General features: G+C 44.4%; 1 protein-coding gene across 1 annotated transcript in view; it reads right to left on the reverse strand.

The window, feature by feature from the left end:
• The window catches only part of ABCB1 (ATP binding cassette subfamily B member 1), a 69,503-nt gene extending 56,859 nt beyond the window's left edge, over nt 1–12,644 (reverse strand). Inside the window, exons 1-4 of the mRNA XM_040964862.1 lie at nt 12,558–12,644; nt 12,040–12,113; nt 8,450–8,498; nt 1,878–2,037 (exon numbers count right to left, since the gene is read on the reverse strand). Coding sequence (XP_040820796.1) covers nt 1,878–2,037; nt 8,450–8,498; nt 12,040–12,107 — 277 coding nt within the window. The 5' untranslated portion in view covers nt 12,108–12,113; nt 12,558–12,644. The remainder of the gene's footprint in view (nt 1–1,877; nt 2,038–8,449; nt 8,499–12,039; nt 12,114–12,557) is intronic.
• Nucleotides 12,645–18,694: the final 6,050 nt, after the last annotated feature.

The following is an 18,694-nucleotide window of genomic DNA, read 5'->3' on the forward strand; positions in this document are numbered from 1 at the left end:
TTATGTTGAAACGATGTCTCTAGACCATCTTCTATGGAACCTTAATCCCAGGCACTGCAGACACAAGCTACAGCAGGACCCACCCCAGGGTTTCAGTTCAAGCAGGAAATCCTCTCACTTTCAGGCCCTAGACCTCAGGTGGGTACATAACACTGCAGACATACCTAGCACAATTCTTTCCAAAAATCCAGCCGCCCCCTGCCTTTTTTTCCTTACATCTATGTCAATTCTCCATTTAAGAACCTATAATAAATAAGCAAATCCATAAATCAATAAGGCAGCTTTAGAGTAATAATTCTTGGTAAGTAAATAAAGCTGTAGTGCCATGGTGACTTAGGGATGGCTTGGGGACAAAAGGTCGTTGTGAGAGTGAACTGAATGATAAGCAACGACTGTCGCTGAGTGTGAGGGCAGAGTCCAAATAAACCCAAGCCTGGAGGAAAGGAGAGAGTTGGAGAGAGTGGAGAGAAGGGAGAGAGGGAGAGAGAAAGAGAGGGGAGAGAAGGGAGAGAGGAGAGTTGGGAGAAAGTAGGGAGAAAGACAGGGAAGAGGGGGAAGGAGGGAGAAGGAGAGAGAAGGGAGAGAGAAGCGGGGGAAGAGGGAGAGGAAGGGAGAAGGAGACAGAGGAGAGAGTGGAGAGAGGGAGAGGAAGGGAGAGGAAGAGGGGAAAGGAGAGAGAGGGGGGAGAGAGAAGGAGCAAGGGAGGGGAGAGAGAGAGAGAAAGAACTCTCAAAATATTTCATCCACTTTTCCAATCTTGTACCAGGCAGTTTTACATGTCCGTTGTAATTTTCCCAGTCTTAACTGCCACCTCACTGAGGAAACTCAAGCCCAGCAATACCCCATTTCCACAGTTTTGCTTTCTGCAGTCATCCAATGTCAATCATAGCACTGCATCACTGCACATCATAGCAGGTGGTGGATTAACTCAACTAGGCTGAGATAGTACAGTAGAGTATTCTACCAGTCATTAATATGAATTTACTACAGGATATTGCTATAGTCATTATATTTTATCTTTATATATTGTTTTCACTGTCTTACCACATACTTTATAAGTTAAAGTTTACCATAAGCATGTATAGGAAAAAACACATTGGTATTCCCTATCCACAGATTCAGGCACCCACTGTGGTGGTGTCTTAGGACAAATCTCATGTAGATGCAAGAGGCTGCTGCCATCAGAAGCTAACATTGACAGTCTCCTCCTCTTACCTTTGGGTTGGGATACTCAAACACTCTCTATTCTCACCTGTTACCGCAGACAAACTGCTTGTTCTTCACTAAGCAAACCTTTCCTGCTGAGTGTCAATTCCAACCCTGAGTGCCAATTCCAAGGACACTCTACTGACCTCTTCCTCTGTAATGCTTCCTCATTTTTGGATTACCTCCAGTACTGCACACTATATTGTCCATCCTAAAACACACACACACGTACATTCTCTTGGCCCTGGTCCTCCATTCCTGTATTTGTTTTCTTAGAGACCACCAAAGACTATGTCAAAAATGAGATTCTTGTCATGTACTTCCCTGTTCTCCTTCACCTTTCTCATCTTCCCAAGGTCTCAGGCATCCAACCTTCCAGAAAATCTCATACCTGATTCACAGTTACCATCCAAAGTCCCAATTGGGTTTATCTATTTCTTCCCAAACTCTTTTAGAATATGTACAACTTCACAGCATTCTCTTTCCCTGTATTCTCTGTCAAGACTTCTTTCTGCATCCTACTGACCACTATCTTCTCAAATTCCTGACAAACATAACCCTTACCTCAGCATCTCATAGCACTGGTGCATACTTGGCAAGGGTCTCACCAATATCTGTTGTCTGGTTTTCTTGCAAGTTTCTGATGTAACCAATGCAGGTATAATACTTACGAAAACTGCCGTTTCCGGGAATTGCGCTTCCTGCATTTGAAAAGCTATCCGTCATTTCTCCAAACACCAGCATCATAAGGGGCAGTGCAGCTCCATGGACGATAGCAGCCAGGGTCCCTAACACCATGTACAACTTGTCAAGCCAATTTGAATAGCGAAACTGAAACAGGAGAAGAAAGCAGAATTCAGAAACAGCTGGCATGGCTTCGTGGTTGGTTTACTCCATCTTTAAAATATACAAAAAGCCCAACCATTATTCAGACTACCACTACACTATCCTAGTCTAAACCTCCCTCTGCCTCTACTAAACTACTGTGATGACCTCATCAGAACACAAATTTGGGGGGTCGCTGCTGTGATATAAAGAGTTAAGCCACCACCTGCACATCAGTATCCCTTGTGCATGCCAGTTCAAGTCCCTGCCACTCCACTTTAGATCCAGCGCTCTGCTGATGCATGTAGGAAAGCAGTGGAGGGTGGCTCGAGTGCTTGGGCCCCCATACTCATGAGCAAGACCTGGAAGGAGCTGCAGTCTCCCAACTTCAGCCTGGCCCATCCTCAGCGATTATGGCTTTTTGGGGTACAAGCCAGGGGATTGGAAGCTTGCTTTCTCATTCTTTCTCTCTTCCTCTCTCCCCCCTTCCTTCTCCCCTTTTCTTTCTTCAAATCTGCCTTTCAAGTAAATAAATTTTAAAAAATACATATTTGGTTCTTCTATTGAGTTCTGTCTTTTCTTATATGAGATCTGACAAAAACTGTAAAAATCTTTAAATGTACTATAATAGAAATGTATTATTTGTTGCTAGGATTTCTTAGAAATAGAAGCCATTTTTAGCCCCATGAGAAGAAACTAATGCCAAACAGCTCCTGAGGTAGCACCAAGAAATACATTTTGCTTGAAGAAAGCGCACTGGGTTAAAGATCTGCTACATTAAGTTAGCATGAATGGAAAATAATTTTAAAATAATTATGCCTGAGAGACTTTCCTGTCTTGGAGCCCTCTTGTCGCTATGGCAGATCTCTCCCTTTCTCTCTTAAATTTCCTGGGGTCTTCCCTCCTTTGGAGTACCTCCTGCCACTATGGTAGGAGATTACTCTTGTAGATTTCCTGGCATCTTTTCTCACTTGGAGACCCCTCCTGTCAGTATAGAAGCAGCCCCCTTTCTCCTTTTCATGAATAAATTGTGCTTTGCAAACTAAAAAAAAAAAATTATGCCTGAGTAATGTGGAAGAGGAAAAAGATGAGTAGAGCATGTGGTTGTCAAGGATCATTTCTTCTGGGAGGCTAGAACATGAAGGAGACAGCAGGAGGAATGGGCTCAGAGCCTTCCTGGGAAGAACACCTCTCCTGTACAACTCCAGGAACCAGGCTCCTACCAAAGAACGTCAACAAACGAAACAAAAGTGAAACCAGGACTAAGCCTGCTGTGGGGGTCTGTGGGTAAGCCCCAAGGCAGGGGCCATCTGCTGGGAGCAAAACTGCAATCCAGCAAGGCAACTGGGTAGGAAGTCTTAAGCCAAGGCAGGCCATGTAAGCCCAAACTGAGGTCGAACAGCACAAACAGAGGTCGCACAGCACGAATGACACAGCAGCAGAAAGCAAGACACAGAGCTGATCCATGTATCACCAATTGTCTAACAATGCAGGCACTCCAGCCAAAAACAATGGGCAGAGGCAAGATGATGATGTTCTCAGAGGAGTTGGGGTGGGGGGTTCTGTCACACCCAGGATAAGAAATGTGGAAGAAGCAGGAAAGATCATGACCAACAGACCCTTCCCTCCCTGAGCCAGAGCAAAGGGGAAGAGGCAAGGACTTGAGGGCAATTAGGGCAGAGAAATCTCATCCACTCCAATTTGGATATTCATCCAGGAAGGCATATCCTGGAAGTACTGAAACAATTTGAAGTTTGAGGGAGTTTTCCAACTCTATTATGTGGCGCAGACATCACAGGTGTAGGTACAATCATTCCAGAGGCCAGGCTGAAGCTAGAAGCCAGGAACTCTATTCATATCCTCACATGGGTGTCAGGAAGTACAGAACCCCAAAACTACCAACTCCAAAGGTGCTCATTAACAGAAAGCTAGATTGCAAGTGGGGGCAGCATTTAATCCCAAGCACTCCACTGGTTGGGATACTGTCATTCCAAACTGCAGTTTAGCCCAGTGTATCGTAAGGCCCACCCACAGTGGACGTTTGTCAATGCTGTGTTGGACTGTGAGTAGCACCTGGCACTGTCAGGTTCTTTCTTTTGTAATGTCACTCTGTTGATTCTTACTTCCAGATCTTCCGCTGCCACATGAGCTCCCTGTGCCTTATCCCTGAATCAGCAGTGATGTTCTTTCCATGCAACTATTTTCAAATGATTGTTTTCATTCTCATGCAAAAGCTCACTCCTGACGGAGTTTCACTCTGTATGCTTATGCTGCTTCTGTTCACTCTTGGTGCGGTATTTATTCTTCACCAATTTCTAATTGCTTTTCCTTGAGGGGTCTGAGGCTTGTTTGCTTCGGTTTCACCCACCTGCACACCCACTGCTCATCAGGGTATTTTTGGTTACCTTAAAAACAAGCCAGACACTTAACATTCTTTGGCTGCTTTGATTTCAAAATCTCTACCCCTACCGTGTCTTCAGAAATTACCCTTTTGGGTGAGGACCTGGGCTTAGCCTCTGGGAGGGCTTTTATCTGAGAACTTATGAACTCTCAAAGGCATCAGTCTTTGGCCACAACTTCTGATTCCTTCCAGCTGTGACCTTCCTCTTTACTATTCCTCATTCACCCTGCTCTAGCTGATGCTACAGCAAAATAGCACTACCTTAGTGGCTTCAAAGAATGCAAGACTAGTATCTGGAGTCTGAGTTTTCACTGGATGACATCAAGGTGTCCCCAGGACCTTTCCTCCTTCCTTCAGGTTCTAGAGAGTACTTGCTTTCCAGGTCTCATGGCCCCTTCCTTGCATCACTCCAGCATCATTTCTTCAGCCATCAAATCTGTTCTTGTCTCTGAGACCCCTGCCTCCCTCCTTTAAGCACCTGTATGATCACACTCGGTTCCAGTGTGAAAGAGAATACTCTCCCTGTGTCAAGATCCTTCATGGGGCCAGCACTGAGGAGTAACGGATAAAGTTGCAACCTGTGATGCTGGCATCAGAAATGAGCACTGGTTCAAGTCCTGGTACTGCATTTCTGATACATCTCCCTAATGATGGGCCTGGGAAAGCAACAAAAGATGGCTCAGGGCCTTGAGCTCCTGTACCCACATGGGAAACCTAGAAGTTTATGGCTCTTGATTTTAGTCTGGACCAGCCATGGCCACTGTAAACATTTGGGGAGTGAACCATTGGAGAGAGGACCTCTTTCCCTCTTACTCCCTTCTCTGTAACTCTTTTCAAATAAATAAAATGAGTCTTTAAAAAAAAGTTCTATGAGAGATGTTCCTTGATCATCAGTGTGGACCATTTCTCTGCACAACCCTTCTTGTTGCCCACCTCTGTCTGACTGCTTGTTTACGCTCTGTCTTCTCTCTGAATGCAAGCCCCGTTAGGCTGGAGTGATGGTGTATTTTGATCACTGCTACACTCCAAGTGTCCAGAACTGTGCCTGGAGCTTTGACACATACTGAGATGTTGAATGAATATTGACTACATCTTTGCCTCTCTCTACCTGAACTGGAGAATAAGCCTTAGGAAAATAGGTAGCTTGTCTCATTCACCACTGGTGCCAGTGCCTGACACCAAACCTGACCTTTACTAGGCCCTCAGTAAATACCTCTTCCATGTCAAAAGAAGGCACTGACATCCCCCTCCAACCCACGGACAACAGTAAGGTACCAAAGTAAGTACCCACCTAGCCTGCTGGGTGGTGCCCAAACTACTCTCATGCCAGCTTTCTCTACTTCTCTGTCCTTGGCTTTGTCAGCACTGGTTAGCCTCTGTCTCCTCTGTTGGCCTCTAACTAACTATACCATCTTTCCTTCTTCTTCTAAAGGTCCCCCAATTACAATTTTCTTCAATTTCATGTGATCTGTTGCAGTCTTTGTTTCCTGTCCCACACTTCTTGACTCCAAGAACCCAAGAGGTCCTACTAAGGATCACATTTGCAAAAACAGTAACAACTGCTCATGTTGTATATTTTGTAGTATCTGCTTCATAGCAGATGAAGCAGGACACCCTTCAGGAGTTCTACTGCAAATCCCTGGACCCTGGTTGTTGAAATGATTACATCATTTATTGTCCAGGGGGTTACTTCATCTCACTTCACTTCCTGCATTTTCACCATTTGTCTTTTTGAGTGATTTATTATAAAATGAGAATGCATTAAATAGTCCTCCTTTGGCATTGCAACCCTCTGTAGGGATCTTTTTTCCTTTTCTTTGGCTCTACGATCCTCAAGAGGGCAGGCAACTCACTCTGTTACCACATCCCCCAATGCATTCTAAGTCCCACATGTCCCTTCCCTCCTGCAACAGGCATTTGAAGAAAGAGTCAGTGGGTGGGAGATGTTTCTTTTTGTTCCACTCTGCATCTCAAATACAAATAATTTTTTGATGGGTCCATTCAATTTATTAGAAGATGAAACCAACAATGAAAACAAAGGCAACTCCTATGTGTGACAGGAAGCTAAGGGGAAATGGCTCAAAAAGGGTGATACGACAAAGAACCTGCCATGTCCTTGAAAGTGGAACACACCCAGTTCAGAAAGTGACCAAAACACCAAAGAGAGAGAGTAATAACCATGCCAGGTCCTTGAGCAGACAGAGGAGATGTCAGCCAAAGTTGTCAGGAGTGAATGGTTTTCAGAATTGCATGTTTTCTCCATTGTAACAGAGGAGCAGGCAACAGAGGCAGACACATATTAAGATGACAGCAGCTGTGGAAGTCAAGGAGGAGTTATTTACATAAACACAAAAGTTACTCAGGCTGGCAGGAGCCCCAGAAATAGAAAGGGTCACAGTTAACTTAGTGGTAATGACTTCAGTGCCCAGGTGAACAGATGATGATAGCATCAGAGAAGGACTCCCTAGTCCAAGGCATCCACAATTGAACCAACCACAGACTCAGAGTTCAACAATTACTAAAGGCAACTAGGTCTATCTTGGTGAGATCCAGGCCAGCCGACCCAGCACTAAACTGCACTGCTGAACTGCTAATGGGCTTCTTCATTTGGAATCTAAGGATAACCCAAGTTCCTGTGGCACAGTGCTACTTGGAGGAGTAAGTCAAACAGTACAAGAGCACTTTGAAGACAGTGGAAAAGGAATTAAAAGATAAATATATTTTTGCTGCACAAAAAATTCAAACTCATACATAAAATGGATCTTTAAAAAGAGTTGCTGAAAAGTACCATACACATAGTTTTAAACCATATACATAGTTTTAAAAGACCACACCAAAACAAACTTATCTTTCAATTCTGATTTTTCACAAACTTTCTGACATATCTAGGTGAATGTTGGGCTGCTGCACAAATTCCAGATTCAGTGGAATCATTTATCTTTTTAGCTATTCACCTATGTAGGCAAAAGTGGAAGACTTGCTCTCTGCCTCCCAGAGTTTCTAAAAAGATCTTAAAAGAACCACTGAGTCACTGGTGGTAAAAGCCATATGATTACTCTTCAACTTAGAGCTATTTTTAAATTCCATTTACCAAGATCCATTTTACAACCTTCTTACTATTTAACAAACGCCAAGTGTGTTATAAGTTCTAAACTCTGGAACAGTTCATTCAACAGTTCACCTGAGTTCATCTGGGTTTATAATCTTTCCCTGCTAAAGTGCCTGGGAAAACAGGCACTTGAGCCCCTGCCACCCACGTGGAAGACCCAGAGAGAGTTCTGGAATGCTGGCTTTAGCCTGGCCCAGCCCTGGGTGTAGTGGTTACCTGAGGAGTAAACCAGCAGATGGAAGTTGTCTTTCTCTGTCTCTCCCCCTCCTTCTGTGTCACTCAGTCTTTCAAATAAATAAAATGTGTTCTTTAAAAAAGAAAAGGAGCAGGGGAGGTAGCAAGGGTGTAGATGGACAGGTCATCAACCAGTCAAACTACAAGAATCCCTTGCCTTATTCCAAGTGTAACTAAAGCAAAGCTTCTAAACGACCACCCTGCACAGCCAGTCAAGGGAGTAACAAGCTATGCTGACTTCTCTTACAGAGGACAAGTGGCACAGCCAAGCCCAGGTAACCATAACCTGCTGCTACCTTCTGTTCCTAAGGGTGATGGGGACTTTGACCTGCCAGGATTTCACAGCCATTAAAGTGAGCACTTCCTCTACACAGACAACAAAGGCTGTCACCAGGACAAGATGTCAGTTTTGCTCATGTACATTTTCTTTTACTTGTGCAGGTAGTAGATAACTGTTGATGCCACATTCATTGATGACAATACTGAAATCCAGGCCCAGAAGGGTGGGTGCTGAGGTACAACAAGGTCAGCTTTCCCAGGAAAACAAACAAACTCAAACCTATTCATTCCCCTCTTGCACAGACATACTCTAACACTGTACCTGACGAGACAACTAATCTGAGTTAGGAGACGATTGCAAACAAATTTCAATAATGAACAAATTCAAAACTCACCATTGTAAATATGCTGACAGTTGGTCTCTTTTCCGCCTTCTCTTTTTTACTAAAAAACAGCAATGGAATGACAAAAACTTTAAATATTTCACCAAGTTTTCTTGTTTAAGTAACAAGACCACTTGTTCTATAGGAATACAGACAAGCATCATACAGAGTAATTGAATCACAGCATGTCAATTTTTCCCATGAACATTTTCTTGTACTCAAATATTTAAAATTACCAATTTATAAATCATATTTAATTGCAATGGGACAAAGAAAATGTATTTTCCCTAAAAAATTCATAGTGTTATATAAAGCAAGAAGGTTAAACAGAAATGTCTCAGAAATCCACATATCACCAGGTGACACCTTCTGCCTTTGGTATTTCCTAATTTCTCTATGACAGATAGTCATACCGACACATTTTTGATCAGGAAAAATAGCTACAAAATACGTCTTTGATTTTATTCTAATTAGAAAATCACTCGTGCTCTCTGAAATCAATCTTAAACACCACCTAGTGAGTCTAGCAGCAGATATTCTATCACTTAGATATCATTCATCGGCATCCCCTTTACTAACAGCTGTGCCCATCAGATGCTGTATGTAACTAGCCTATAATGCAGTGCAGGAGAATGGGGGAGAAGAAGGGAAGCATGGCATTGCTCCCTGAGCAAATCTAATTCTGAAAGGATGTCTAGAGCCCTAAATGGAGCATTATGAAAATAAATGCATTCTAGAAACCAGAGCCAAAAACATTCCGTGAACTGTCAAGAGCTGTCCTCAGGCATAATAACATCAGCTACTATTTTGAGCCCAGATTCAAGTGACTCTAATTCTGCTTATTTATTTTCCACTGAATGTAACTGCCACCCAAGGCATAAAGGCCAACTAGCCATGACAAGCCAGCCTTATCCATACTCAGAATTTTTTTTTTCACGCTTAAAGACAACCAACTACACAGAAAAGTAACAATGTTTTTTGAACATTTTAAGTTCAAAAATTCATCTTTGTTTTTGCTTTCTACCTTGAGGTCAAAGGAAGTGAATGGACTTCTAGAGGAAAAATTTGGAGTTCACTCATATTTGGCACTGGAATGATGTTAGATGGACATAAAAACACACCAAGGTTGAGTCCCACCCCATCCCCAGTACAGGCGTGGTTTGAGTTTCCCTGGAACCAGGGTGAGAGATAAACAGCCACCGGCTGATGAGCTCTGAGTTGTGTGTTTATTTTGTTATAGTCTCAACATGGTTGTCGCCCCAGAGCACTCATGATGTTCCAGGCACAGACAAAACATTTCGCATGCACTGCTTGCAAATGATTCCATGAGAAAAGCACTGTTTCAGCCTTTTACTGGGAGATGAGAAAACTGTAAAAGAGGGAGAGGTTGGCTCAACTTGTCCAAGGTCTGTCCCCCGGCACAAAGCCAAGACTTAAACTGCATGGTCGGCTAACGACCACCAGGATGCAAGATGAGCCTTCACCCTCAATAGCAGCTTGCACAGTTACCCACTGCCACATCAACTCCCAGCCCTGCTGGATTCCTCAGCTGAATGGAGCCCATGAATCCAGCCCTGCTAGATTCTTCAGCTGAATGGAACTCATCCCATATCGTTTTAACAAACCATCTGCTCAAATACAGATTTTAGATAGTACCAATATCCCAGCATCCCTCACACGCTTCTTTAAAAGCCTTGTCAAGTTATACAGTTTTGCTTACAAAACAGCTTATAGGCAAAAAAAAAAAAAACTTATAATCAATGGTGATGCAATTAACAAGAATTACTTAACTATTCAAAACTCCTGCTTTGAAGAAAAGTCTGCAGGCTATGATAGAATCAATAATAAGTCAAAGATATGCAGAGGACGGAAGATGTGCTTTGCTGTTTCCCTCCTCACACCCTCAGCCCTTCCTACTAAACAACAGTGCCTGCGGCATCTGGAGCTAGTTCTTAACGGTTCTATAGAGTCTAGGATTCCTTCCTCCAACTCCCATCCCCCCGGCTGATTTTCCCCATATGTCACAACAGTCCAGTCCTTCATAAGGAGTTACGATTCCATCAGTTTGCTATTTAAGTGTGCCCCAACATTGCTGGTACAGACAGTGTCAGACAGTTCATCATCCCATTGTCTAGATATGTCCAACATTTTCACTGGGAATCCATCTTTGATTTGGAAATAGGGATGCATGTAACATTGTGTCTTCACACATGGATATGGTAGTCTCCATTACTCCATCACTACACATTCCAATTTGCATGATGGTTTCTTCATATTAGCGAGAACACATGGCATTTGTCTTTTTGGGATTGGCTGATTTCACTGAGCATAATGGTCGCTACTTAACTAGTTCTTTAAACTACTAAGCAAATAATAATAAAGTGAAAAGTGGAATATCTTGCCTCTATTCCAGAGAGTCCTTTTCTCTTTGTATTTGAACATTTTAAGGACACTAGAAAGATGTAACCCACCCACATGCAATCATTATTATTACATTAGACTTCACTTCCTTGTTCTCTGGCACCCCAAATACCAGGCCTGGCTGTCATGTGTCATTTTCCTATGGAGTGCTTACTCCTTTTAGTGAGAAAAGGTTTTTAGAAACCAAGATCTGGCGTACAGAATGCTCACTGCTGCTTGTTGTTTGCTGCTTTCCATAGAGTGGAAAATAAACTTACAACTTCACCAGTTCATACTAAAATTTCCAACTAAAATTTAAGAGTTCTGCTTAAAAACGTATTTGAGTCCCATGTTTTGCAGTTTATTCTTGTACTACAAAGCTTGATTTCTAACAAGTCATGTTTTTTTACCAAGTAGCTGCAGCATAAAATTCATATTACATTTACTACTCAGAAGGAAACTACTTGCATGAAATTCAGGGGCTGCTGTTGAGTGCAGGAGGTCACGACACCACTAGGGGTGCCAGCAGCCCCTCTGCAAAGCCTGGGTCTGAATCAAGGCTGCCCTAACACCCCGCCCCCCCCCCCCCCCCCCCCCCCCCGCCTTCCAGCTCCTTAACTGTTCTCTGGGAGGCAGCAGGTGATGGCTCTAGCACTCCATCACCACCACCCAGATCAGGGACCAGCACTGCGCCCCCCCCCCCCCAGCTCTAGCCCAGCTCTGGTCTTGGCCCCAGCATCTCTGCCCACCACTCCAATAAATAGCAACCCCGAAGTAAAAGTGGGCAGTTCAGCGTCCTGTGCTGAAACCTTCTTTCGAAGAGAGCTAAGACAAAATCTTCCTTCCTGTGAGAACTAAGACAAAACTGAAAGGCCTCAGTGTCCCAGGTGCCTGGCCACAAACACGCAAGGTCTGCGTCGCTGTGCAGTCAGCAGCAGCCTGGACCACTGTACCGACCGCAAGCAGAGAGTGGAGCTCAGCTCCGCAGAAAGGATGTGAGCCCTGACCCCGCCAGGGCCTCACCACGGCCGCCTGACAGACGCTGCTTTGGGCGTGGGAGGGCGGAAGTCCTCCCCATCACCACCACCACCATCACCACCACCACCACCGTTTCCTTCCAAGCTGGGAACTCAAAACAGACCACCCCAATCCTCCAAGCCACCCAAGAGAGACCCCACCACCACCACACCGCCAAGGGTTACCTTTTCTTATCCAGCTTGTACATGTTCTTCCCTCCGAGTCTTCCATTGCGTTCCCCTTCGAAGTCCATCGTGACCTGAGGGTGACACAGAAGCCCATTAAACCAAAACACAAAAAGCGCTAGTGCGCTCGCGGGAGCCGCCGGAGGCTGAGGGCATCAGCCCGCCAAGGTTTCGGCAGTTCTGTAGCGCTCCAGATGGGTGCCGATTCTCAGCAGTCCCTCTCTCGCCTGCGTACGGAAGACCACACTCCCTCCATCACACCCGTCCTGTCCCGCGGGGGCTCCGACACCAGGTCACGCTCACCACGGCGCACTGTGGGACGCACAGTTCGCACCCCAAACTCCCGAATCCGGAGCGGTCTCCTCCCACCCAGTCCCCAAGGACCTCCCAGGGGTTGTATGTTGGGGGCGCGGAAGTGGGGTACAACCCACATCTTTCATCGGCCCTCAGGAAGCCCTTTTCTCAGCGGCGTGAGAGACCTCGCTAGGACACCCTTCCTGAAAGCTGCCCCTCGCTACCTTAGCCTTTTCCAGGGAACGTCCCCCAGGACGTCCCGCTTTCGGCAAAAGGAGACTCGGTCTTCAAGCTCCAAGACCCTGTGGAGAGAGACTCGGAGCTCTCCCTGCCGCTCCTAGACTGTGCTCAGCGACCTGGGACTAGAGGATGGGCGAAGCGGGCGTGCGCTCCCCGCCCGGCGCCGGCCGCCCAGCCAATCAGGAGGCTGTGCCCGCCGGCCACAGGCTGATTGCTTGCCCGGGTGTTGAGCAACAGGCCAGCTTCCAGGAGGAATGTCCGGGCTACCACCGCCCTGCGAAGAGAGGGAAGCGTCTGTCAGCTGAGTCATCGGGGACACGCACCCGGGGAGACCCGGTGGCACACAGGAGTCTCCAGAGACCCCGAGTCTGCGTGGTTTGTGGCAGGGGCGGCTTCTGCGACGGAGCCTGGTGTGCGGGAAACTGGCAACCTGTTTCAGCAAAAGTCTATACTCTGGTAACTTCGGTGAGGCATTTAAAAAGCAAGGCTTTGGGATTTGTAAATAAGGAAAGAGGCATATTTAAAGGAATGCCACGGTTTAAAAACATACTCAAGTGCCCGTGTTGTTCCCAGGGCATTTCAAAATTTCTTTATTTTCATTCGGACTGTGAAGTAGACACGGCCCGCTGGTTTCTTTCCATATGTGTTACTGACACGCTGTATTTTTTTTTCTTAACCATTATTTTCTTCAACAAAATGAAAGCTAAGTGTGATTTCTACAGTTCAAAAGGATACAACACTGTTAGAGGGGAGCTGTTCCCTATAAAACTGGCGAGGGGTGGGGAACTGGGAGGAGAAGCCGGCTCTCTGTAACCGCAGGTGGCTTATGACCTGCCTCACTGCCCTGGCTTGGGAGAGAACCCCCTACACTTGGAACCCTGGCGGTTTTCTTGACATAAAACTCTTCCATGCCATCGCTTTCTTTGCATCCTTTCTTCCAGATTGTCCGTGCCTGAATTTCTTTCGGATTTGTTAATTATATTTTCCAGGAGGCCTCTCCTTCTCTGTGTTTTAATTCCACAGGCTAGCTCATCAATTCACTCCAACCCTACTGTTTCCCTGAGGAAAATGTATACACTTTTCTCTTTATCTGCATTTCTGATCTTGGTCATGCTTCTGCTCTCTCTTTCCCCCTTTGTTTTGCTTGGTTTCTTCAGCCCACGTTTAGTTATGGGATCTTGTTACATTTTATGTGACCTTAGCCAATGACCTTGAATCCTCTCTTAAGCAATGCAGGGCATTTTTTGAAGTGTTATATTATGCTGATGATACTGTTTTACAAAACGGAGCTTCAAGTGAAAGATCCCTATCAAGGACATGTAGGTTAAAGATCAGAGGAGTCCAGAACTTATTTTTAAATGTAAATTTAAAATTATAAATATATACATATATTTATATATATATAAAGGCTTTGCTTGTTTTGACTTATTTGCGATGCAAAGTGATTGAGTTGGGAGGTTTTGCTTGATGGAGAACTCCCCAAATGCCCACACAGCCAAGGCTGGGCCAAGATGAAGCCAGAAGCTGGGAGCTCGGTCCAGGTCCCCCACATGGGTGGCATCTCCAGCTATCTCCCAGCATGCCTTTCAGCAGGAAGCTGGAAGAGAAGCAGAGCAGGAACTCGGACACTCCAAGATGAACCACATGGGGCTTCTTAAGTAGTGTCTTCACCACTACACCACAACACCTGCCTTCAGACTTTAAAAAAAAATAACGGCCCTGCAGTCTATTGTAGTCTATTGCGTTTCTTTGCTCCATGACAAGGAAGTAAGGACCTAAAATGTGATGGACCTGAAACAAAGGCTGGTCCCAGCTAGTATCACAGATTCCGTGTTACCATTTCTTACAGGGCACCTGTCATGTTTACTCCTAACTAACCACTGCTCCCACACTGGCCTGCCTGCTTTCTCCTAGCACTTCTTCAGTTTATAATGAATTCTTTTCAGCCTCATTCCAAGGTGTCCCTTGCACAGCTTCCTCGGAGCAGCTATGTCTACTCTTGGAAGTGTGCTGCCCTTGCAACCTGCACCTTTCTGTCCTCCCCTCCTTGTGTAAGTGTCTCACCAACCTGCCTGGTGAGATACATCCTGTGCTAAGATGTCTATCTCTGCTATTCACGGTTCTGTGCATACCTGTTGGGATCACGGTAGCAGCAGCAGCCAAGTCTGCACATTATAGTAAGCCTCTCAAACACTTCAAAGAGGTGAATCAATCCTCAGAAGGACCCCGTGGGGTCGATAACTGCCAAGCTTGTCACCCCTCCTTTCCAGTGGGAAAAAAATCCCCTGAAGTTCATACTACATCCCCAGGTCACCAAGCTGATGGGCAGCTGATCCCAGATACACTCTCAACCATTCTCACAGTGCACACCCCACCCTGCCTTTGCAAGACCCATGAAATGTTGTCCACCTAATGACTGCCTTAGAAAAACTTCAAGGGTCCCTTGCCCCATGGGATCTCAGAGTTTCCATTTAGCATCTAAGGATCATTACACACTACTCTTTAGCAGCATTTATTCCCTCAGCTCTTTTTTGTTATAATTAATATTTGTTTGAGAGGAAGAGACAAAGAATGCTTTGTTCTGCTGGTTCATTCCTCCAAAGCCCATAATGGCAAGAGCTGGGTCAGGCTAGATCTAGGGAGCCAGGAACTCAACCCAGGTCTCCCTCAATGGTGGCAGGGACTCAATAACTTGAGCCATCACTGATCTGGCAGGAAACTCAAGTTTGCAGTCAGGGCCAGGATTTAAGCTCAGGCATTCCCAGGTGTAAGATGAGGGTCTCTTCAGTGGCATCTCAGCTGCCAGGCCAAATGCCTGCTCCTCCTCCTCTGAATATTGTCTCCCTCACTCCCCACACAAGCATGTCTATTCCACTTCAGCCAAACTCACTGTGCCACTCACATGATCTGTGTTTTTCTACTGACGTTGTGTATTTCCACCTGCAAATCTTGAAATCGCTTTACAAAGATGTCCTTGCTCAGTACCTGGCTCCACCAAGCCAGCTGGACTCCAGCTCCATCTCTGCTATTCTGGCTATGTACATGTGAACAGGTTACTTAACTCTTCTCTCAGTTTTCTCTTTAGTTAAAAAAAAGGATAATAATGATGCCTTATATTTTTATTGTAGCATTAAGTGGTATGTTTAAAACACTTGTGCAAGGACCTACCCTGTGGCATAACTGGTAAGGTCACTGCTTTCAGGAGTGGCATCTCATATGGGCATCTGTTTGAGACCAGCTGCTCCACTTCCAACCCAGCTCCCTGCTGATGTGCCTGGGAAAGCAGCAGAGAATGGCCCTAGTGCTTGGATGCTTGTATCTATGTGGAAGGTCTGGAAGCTCCTAAGTCCTGGCTTCATCATGGCCCAACCATGGCTGTTGTGGCCATTTGGAATGTGAAGCACAGGATGGAAGATAACTCTCTCTCCTTTGCTATGACTCCACATTTCAAATAAATAATAAATCTTTTTAAACACTTGTTTAAAAAGACAAGAGTTTGTATCCCCATTTATTTATTTATCCATAAATGTTTGACCACTTATTTTGAGCTGTGCTCTAAGATACAGAATGATTTCCATAAGTTCAATACCACGTAAAAAAGCTAAGAATATAGATTGTAAGGAAAATAAACATAAAACCACTTGTCATCTCTTTAACCATAATGCCACTTGTCCAATGTCTGTCACCATGACTATTACCACCACTATATTACAGATCTATGCTTCTGCCGTTACCACTCTCTAACTGTTCCCCTGCCCACTCCTGGCCAGGATCTTCTTTGGAATAAATCAAGGAAACTATGACATTGACCTATAACTTCTTTCAGAGCAAAACCCATGCTTTCTGAGCCCTTCCTGACCTCCTCTCCTTTTACTCTTTCCCTCATTAACTCTGCTGCAGCACTCACCTTTGTTCTGCTTGTGGAGCCTCCAAGTGAGCTCCCACCCCATGCCTTTTGCACTTGTTGCCTCAGCCTGAGACACTCTTCCTTCAGTTAATTTCCTGTGGTGACTCATTACCTCATTTCTTCCCGGTCTTTATTCAAATACCATGCCGTTCTGTTTATAACATTTAGAAACAGGGTTTGCTACATAGTGAATGCCTAATAAATATGTGTGCAGTAAATGAACAAAAAATGTTAATGAGTAAATTGATGAAATAAAGTGTGAACTAAGTACAAAGTTATGCAAAAATATTATCTATAGTGCGAAAAATATTTTAAATTATTTTAAGTAGGCTATTGGATTTTTTTCATAAACCTAGGGTTTAGTTTCATCAATATTATTGCACACTGTTACTGAATGTTTCCTATATGCTGAACATCATGCTGCCTTATGGAGATTTAAACAGTAGATCTTGACGTCAGGGTGTGAAGTAGCCATTTGACAAAGCAGGCTGAGGTACCACCTGCGATGCCCACATCCCACGCTGGAGTAAGAGTCCTGGCTCTGCTCCTAATTCTGAATTCCTGCTAATGGGCACACTGATTGAAACCCCACTACTGAAATGGGAGGGCTGGATTGAGCATCCAGCTTCTGCCTTCACCCTCTGCCCAGCTCCAGCTATTGCAGACATTTGGGAAGTGAATCAATGTACAAGAGCTCTTTTGATACATAAATATACTTAGGTAGGCAGATGTAGACACAAATACATTCTCCTTCCTTCCAAATTTTAAGATTTTTTTTAAAATCTCCTGCCTTTAAGAGATTGCAGATTATACCATTTATAGAACTTGTCCAAGACAGACTCCAAGTAATTGTGGCTGACTATGTTTTGTCTTTACACTCTACAGCGGTTGGTGAAGTGCCTTTCCAATGGTAGGGATTCCACTGGTTGGCTTATTTTCTTCTTGAATTGTTAGTCATACAAAATAACAATTCCATTGAAAAACCTCCTTTATCACACTTCACATAAAACTAATAAGCACAGATCTACAAAGAAACTCAGTCTTAAATATAGAAGCACATTTTCCAGATCAATTCTACAAATAGTAAATATTTCCTTGTGCACTAAAGGATAGCTATTAGAGATAGAAGGTCAGCCACATTTTTGAGTTCTTTAACTTACAGCCTCTGAATCAGTGCAGCAAATGAATCTTGATTCCAGTTCATCATTTTCTAATTTCTGTGCATTTATTGTCAGTGTTTATAATTTGCCAATGTTGAGTATTTGTAACTTTAAAATTGCCATCATTAGAAAAGTCAGCAACCCTGGACCACTGCGCTAAAAATATAGGGCTCTTGGGCCTGGCATAGTGGCCTAGTGGCTAAAGTCCTCGCCTTGAACGTGCTGGGATTCCATATTGGTACCGGTTCTAATCCCAGCAGCTCCACTTCCCATCCAGCTCCCTGCTTGCGGCCTGGGAAAGTAGTTAAGGACGGCCCAAACCCTTGGGACCCTGCACCTGTGTGGGAGACCTGGAGGAAGTTCCTGGTCCCTGGCTCCTGGCTCTGGATCGGCACAGCACCGGCTGTTGCGCTCACTTGGGGAGTGAATCATTGGATGGAAGATATTCCTCTCTGTCTCTCCTCCTCTCTGTATATCCGACTTCGTAATAAAAACAAATAAATCTTAAAAAAATAAAATAAAAAATAAAAATATAGGGCTCTCTTTTTATAAAATCAGATAAACACTCATGCTTATCCTCTCAATCCTTTACTATAAGCATCACTTACTTTGCTTATTGTCTACTTTTCAGTACTTCCTATGACCCCCTCATTATAAATCTTTCACATTTCTTGGTCCAGAGACAGACACATATATATCCTCCTCCTTCCTTCCAAATTTTAAGACATGTTTTTAAATGCCCTGTCTTTAAGGATTTGCAGACTATATCATTTATTGAATTTCCAACTTCCAAGAAATTCCAATAATCCCTAATTTCTCCAAGCTCTTGCATTTAAGCCATCTGAGCCCAAAATGAAGATTGATTACCCTGAGAAAAGGCACGCAAACTGACCTTGTTGAACTTCACTGACCTATGCCACAGACAGAGTATCCCTGGTGGTGAGTGCAAAGAATGAGCCAAGTGACTCAGCATGGGACAAAGAACAAGACAAGGGACAACAATAAAGAATCCACACTATCTCCACCCATCTGTGTAACTGATTTTTATCTGTGA

Source organism: Ochotona curzoniae, unplaced genomic scaffold (assembly GCF_017591425.1).
Source record: "Ochotona curzoniae isolate NIBS_2020 unplaced genomic scaffold, NIBS_Ocur_1.0 scaffold_3835, whole genome shotgun sequence".
NCBI classification, from domain to species: domain Eukaryota; kingdom Metazoa; phylum Chordata; class Mammalia; order Lagomorpha; family Ochotonidae; genus Ochotona; species Ochotona curzoniae.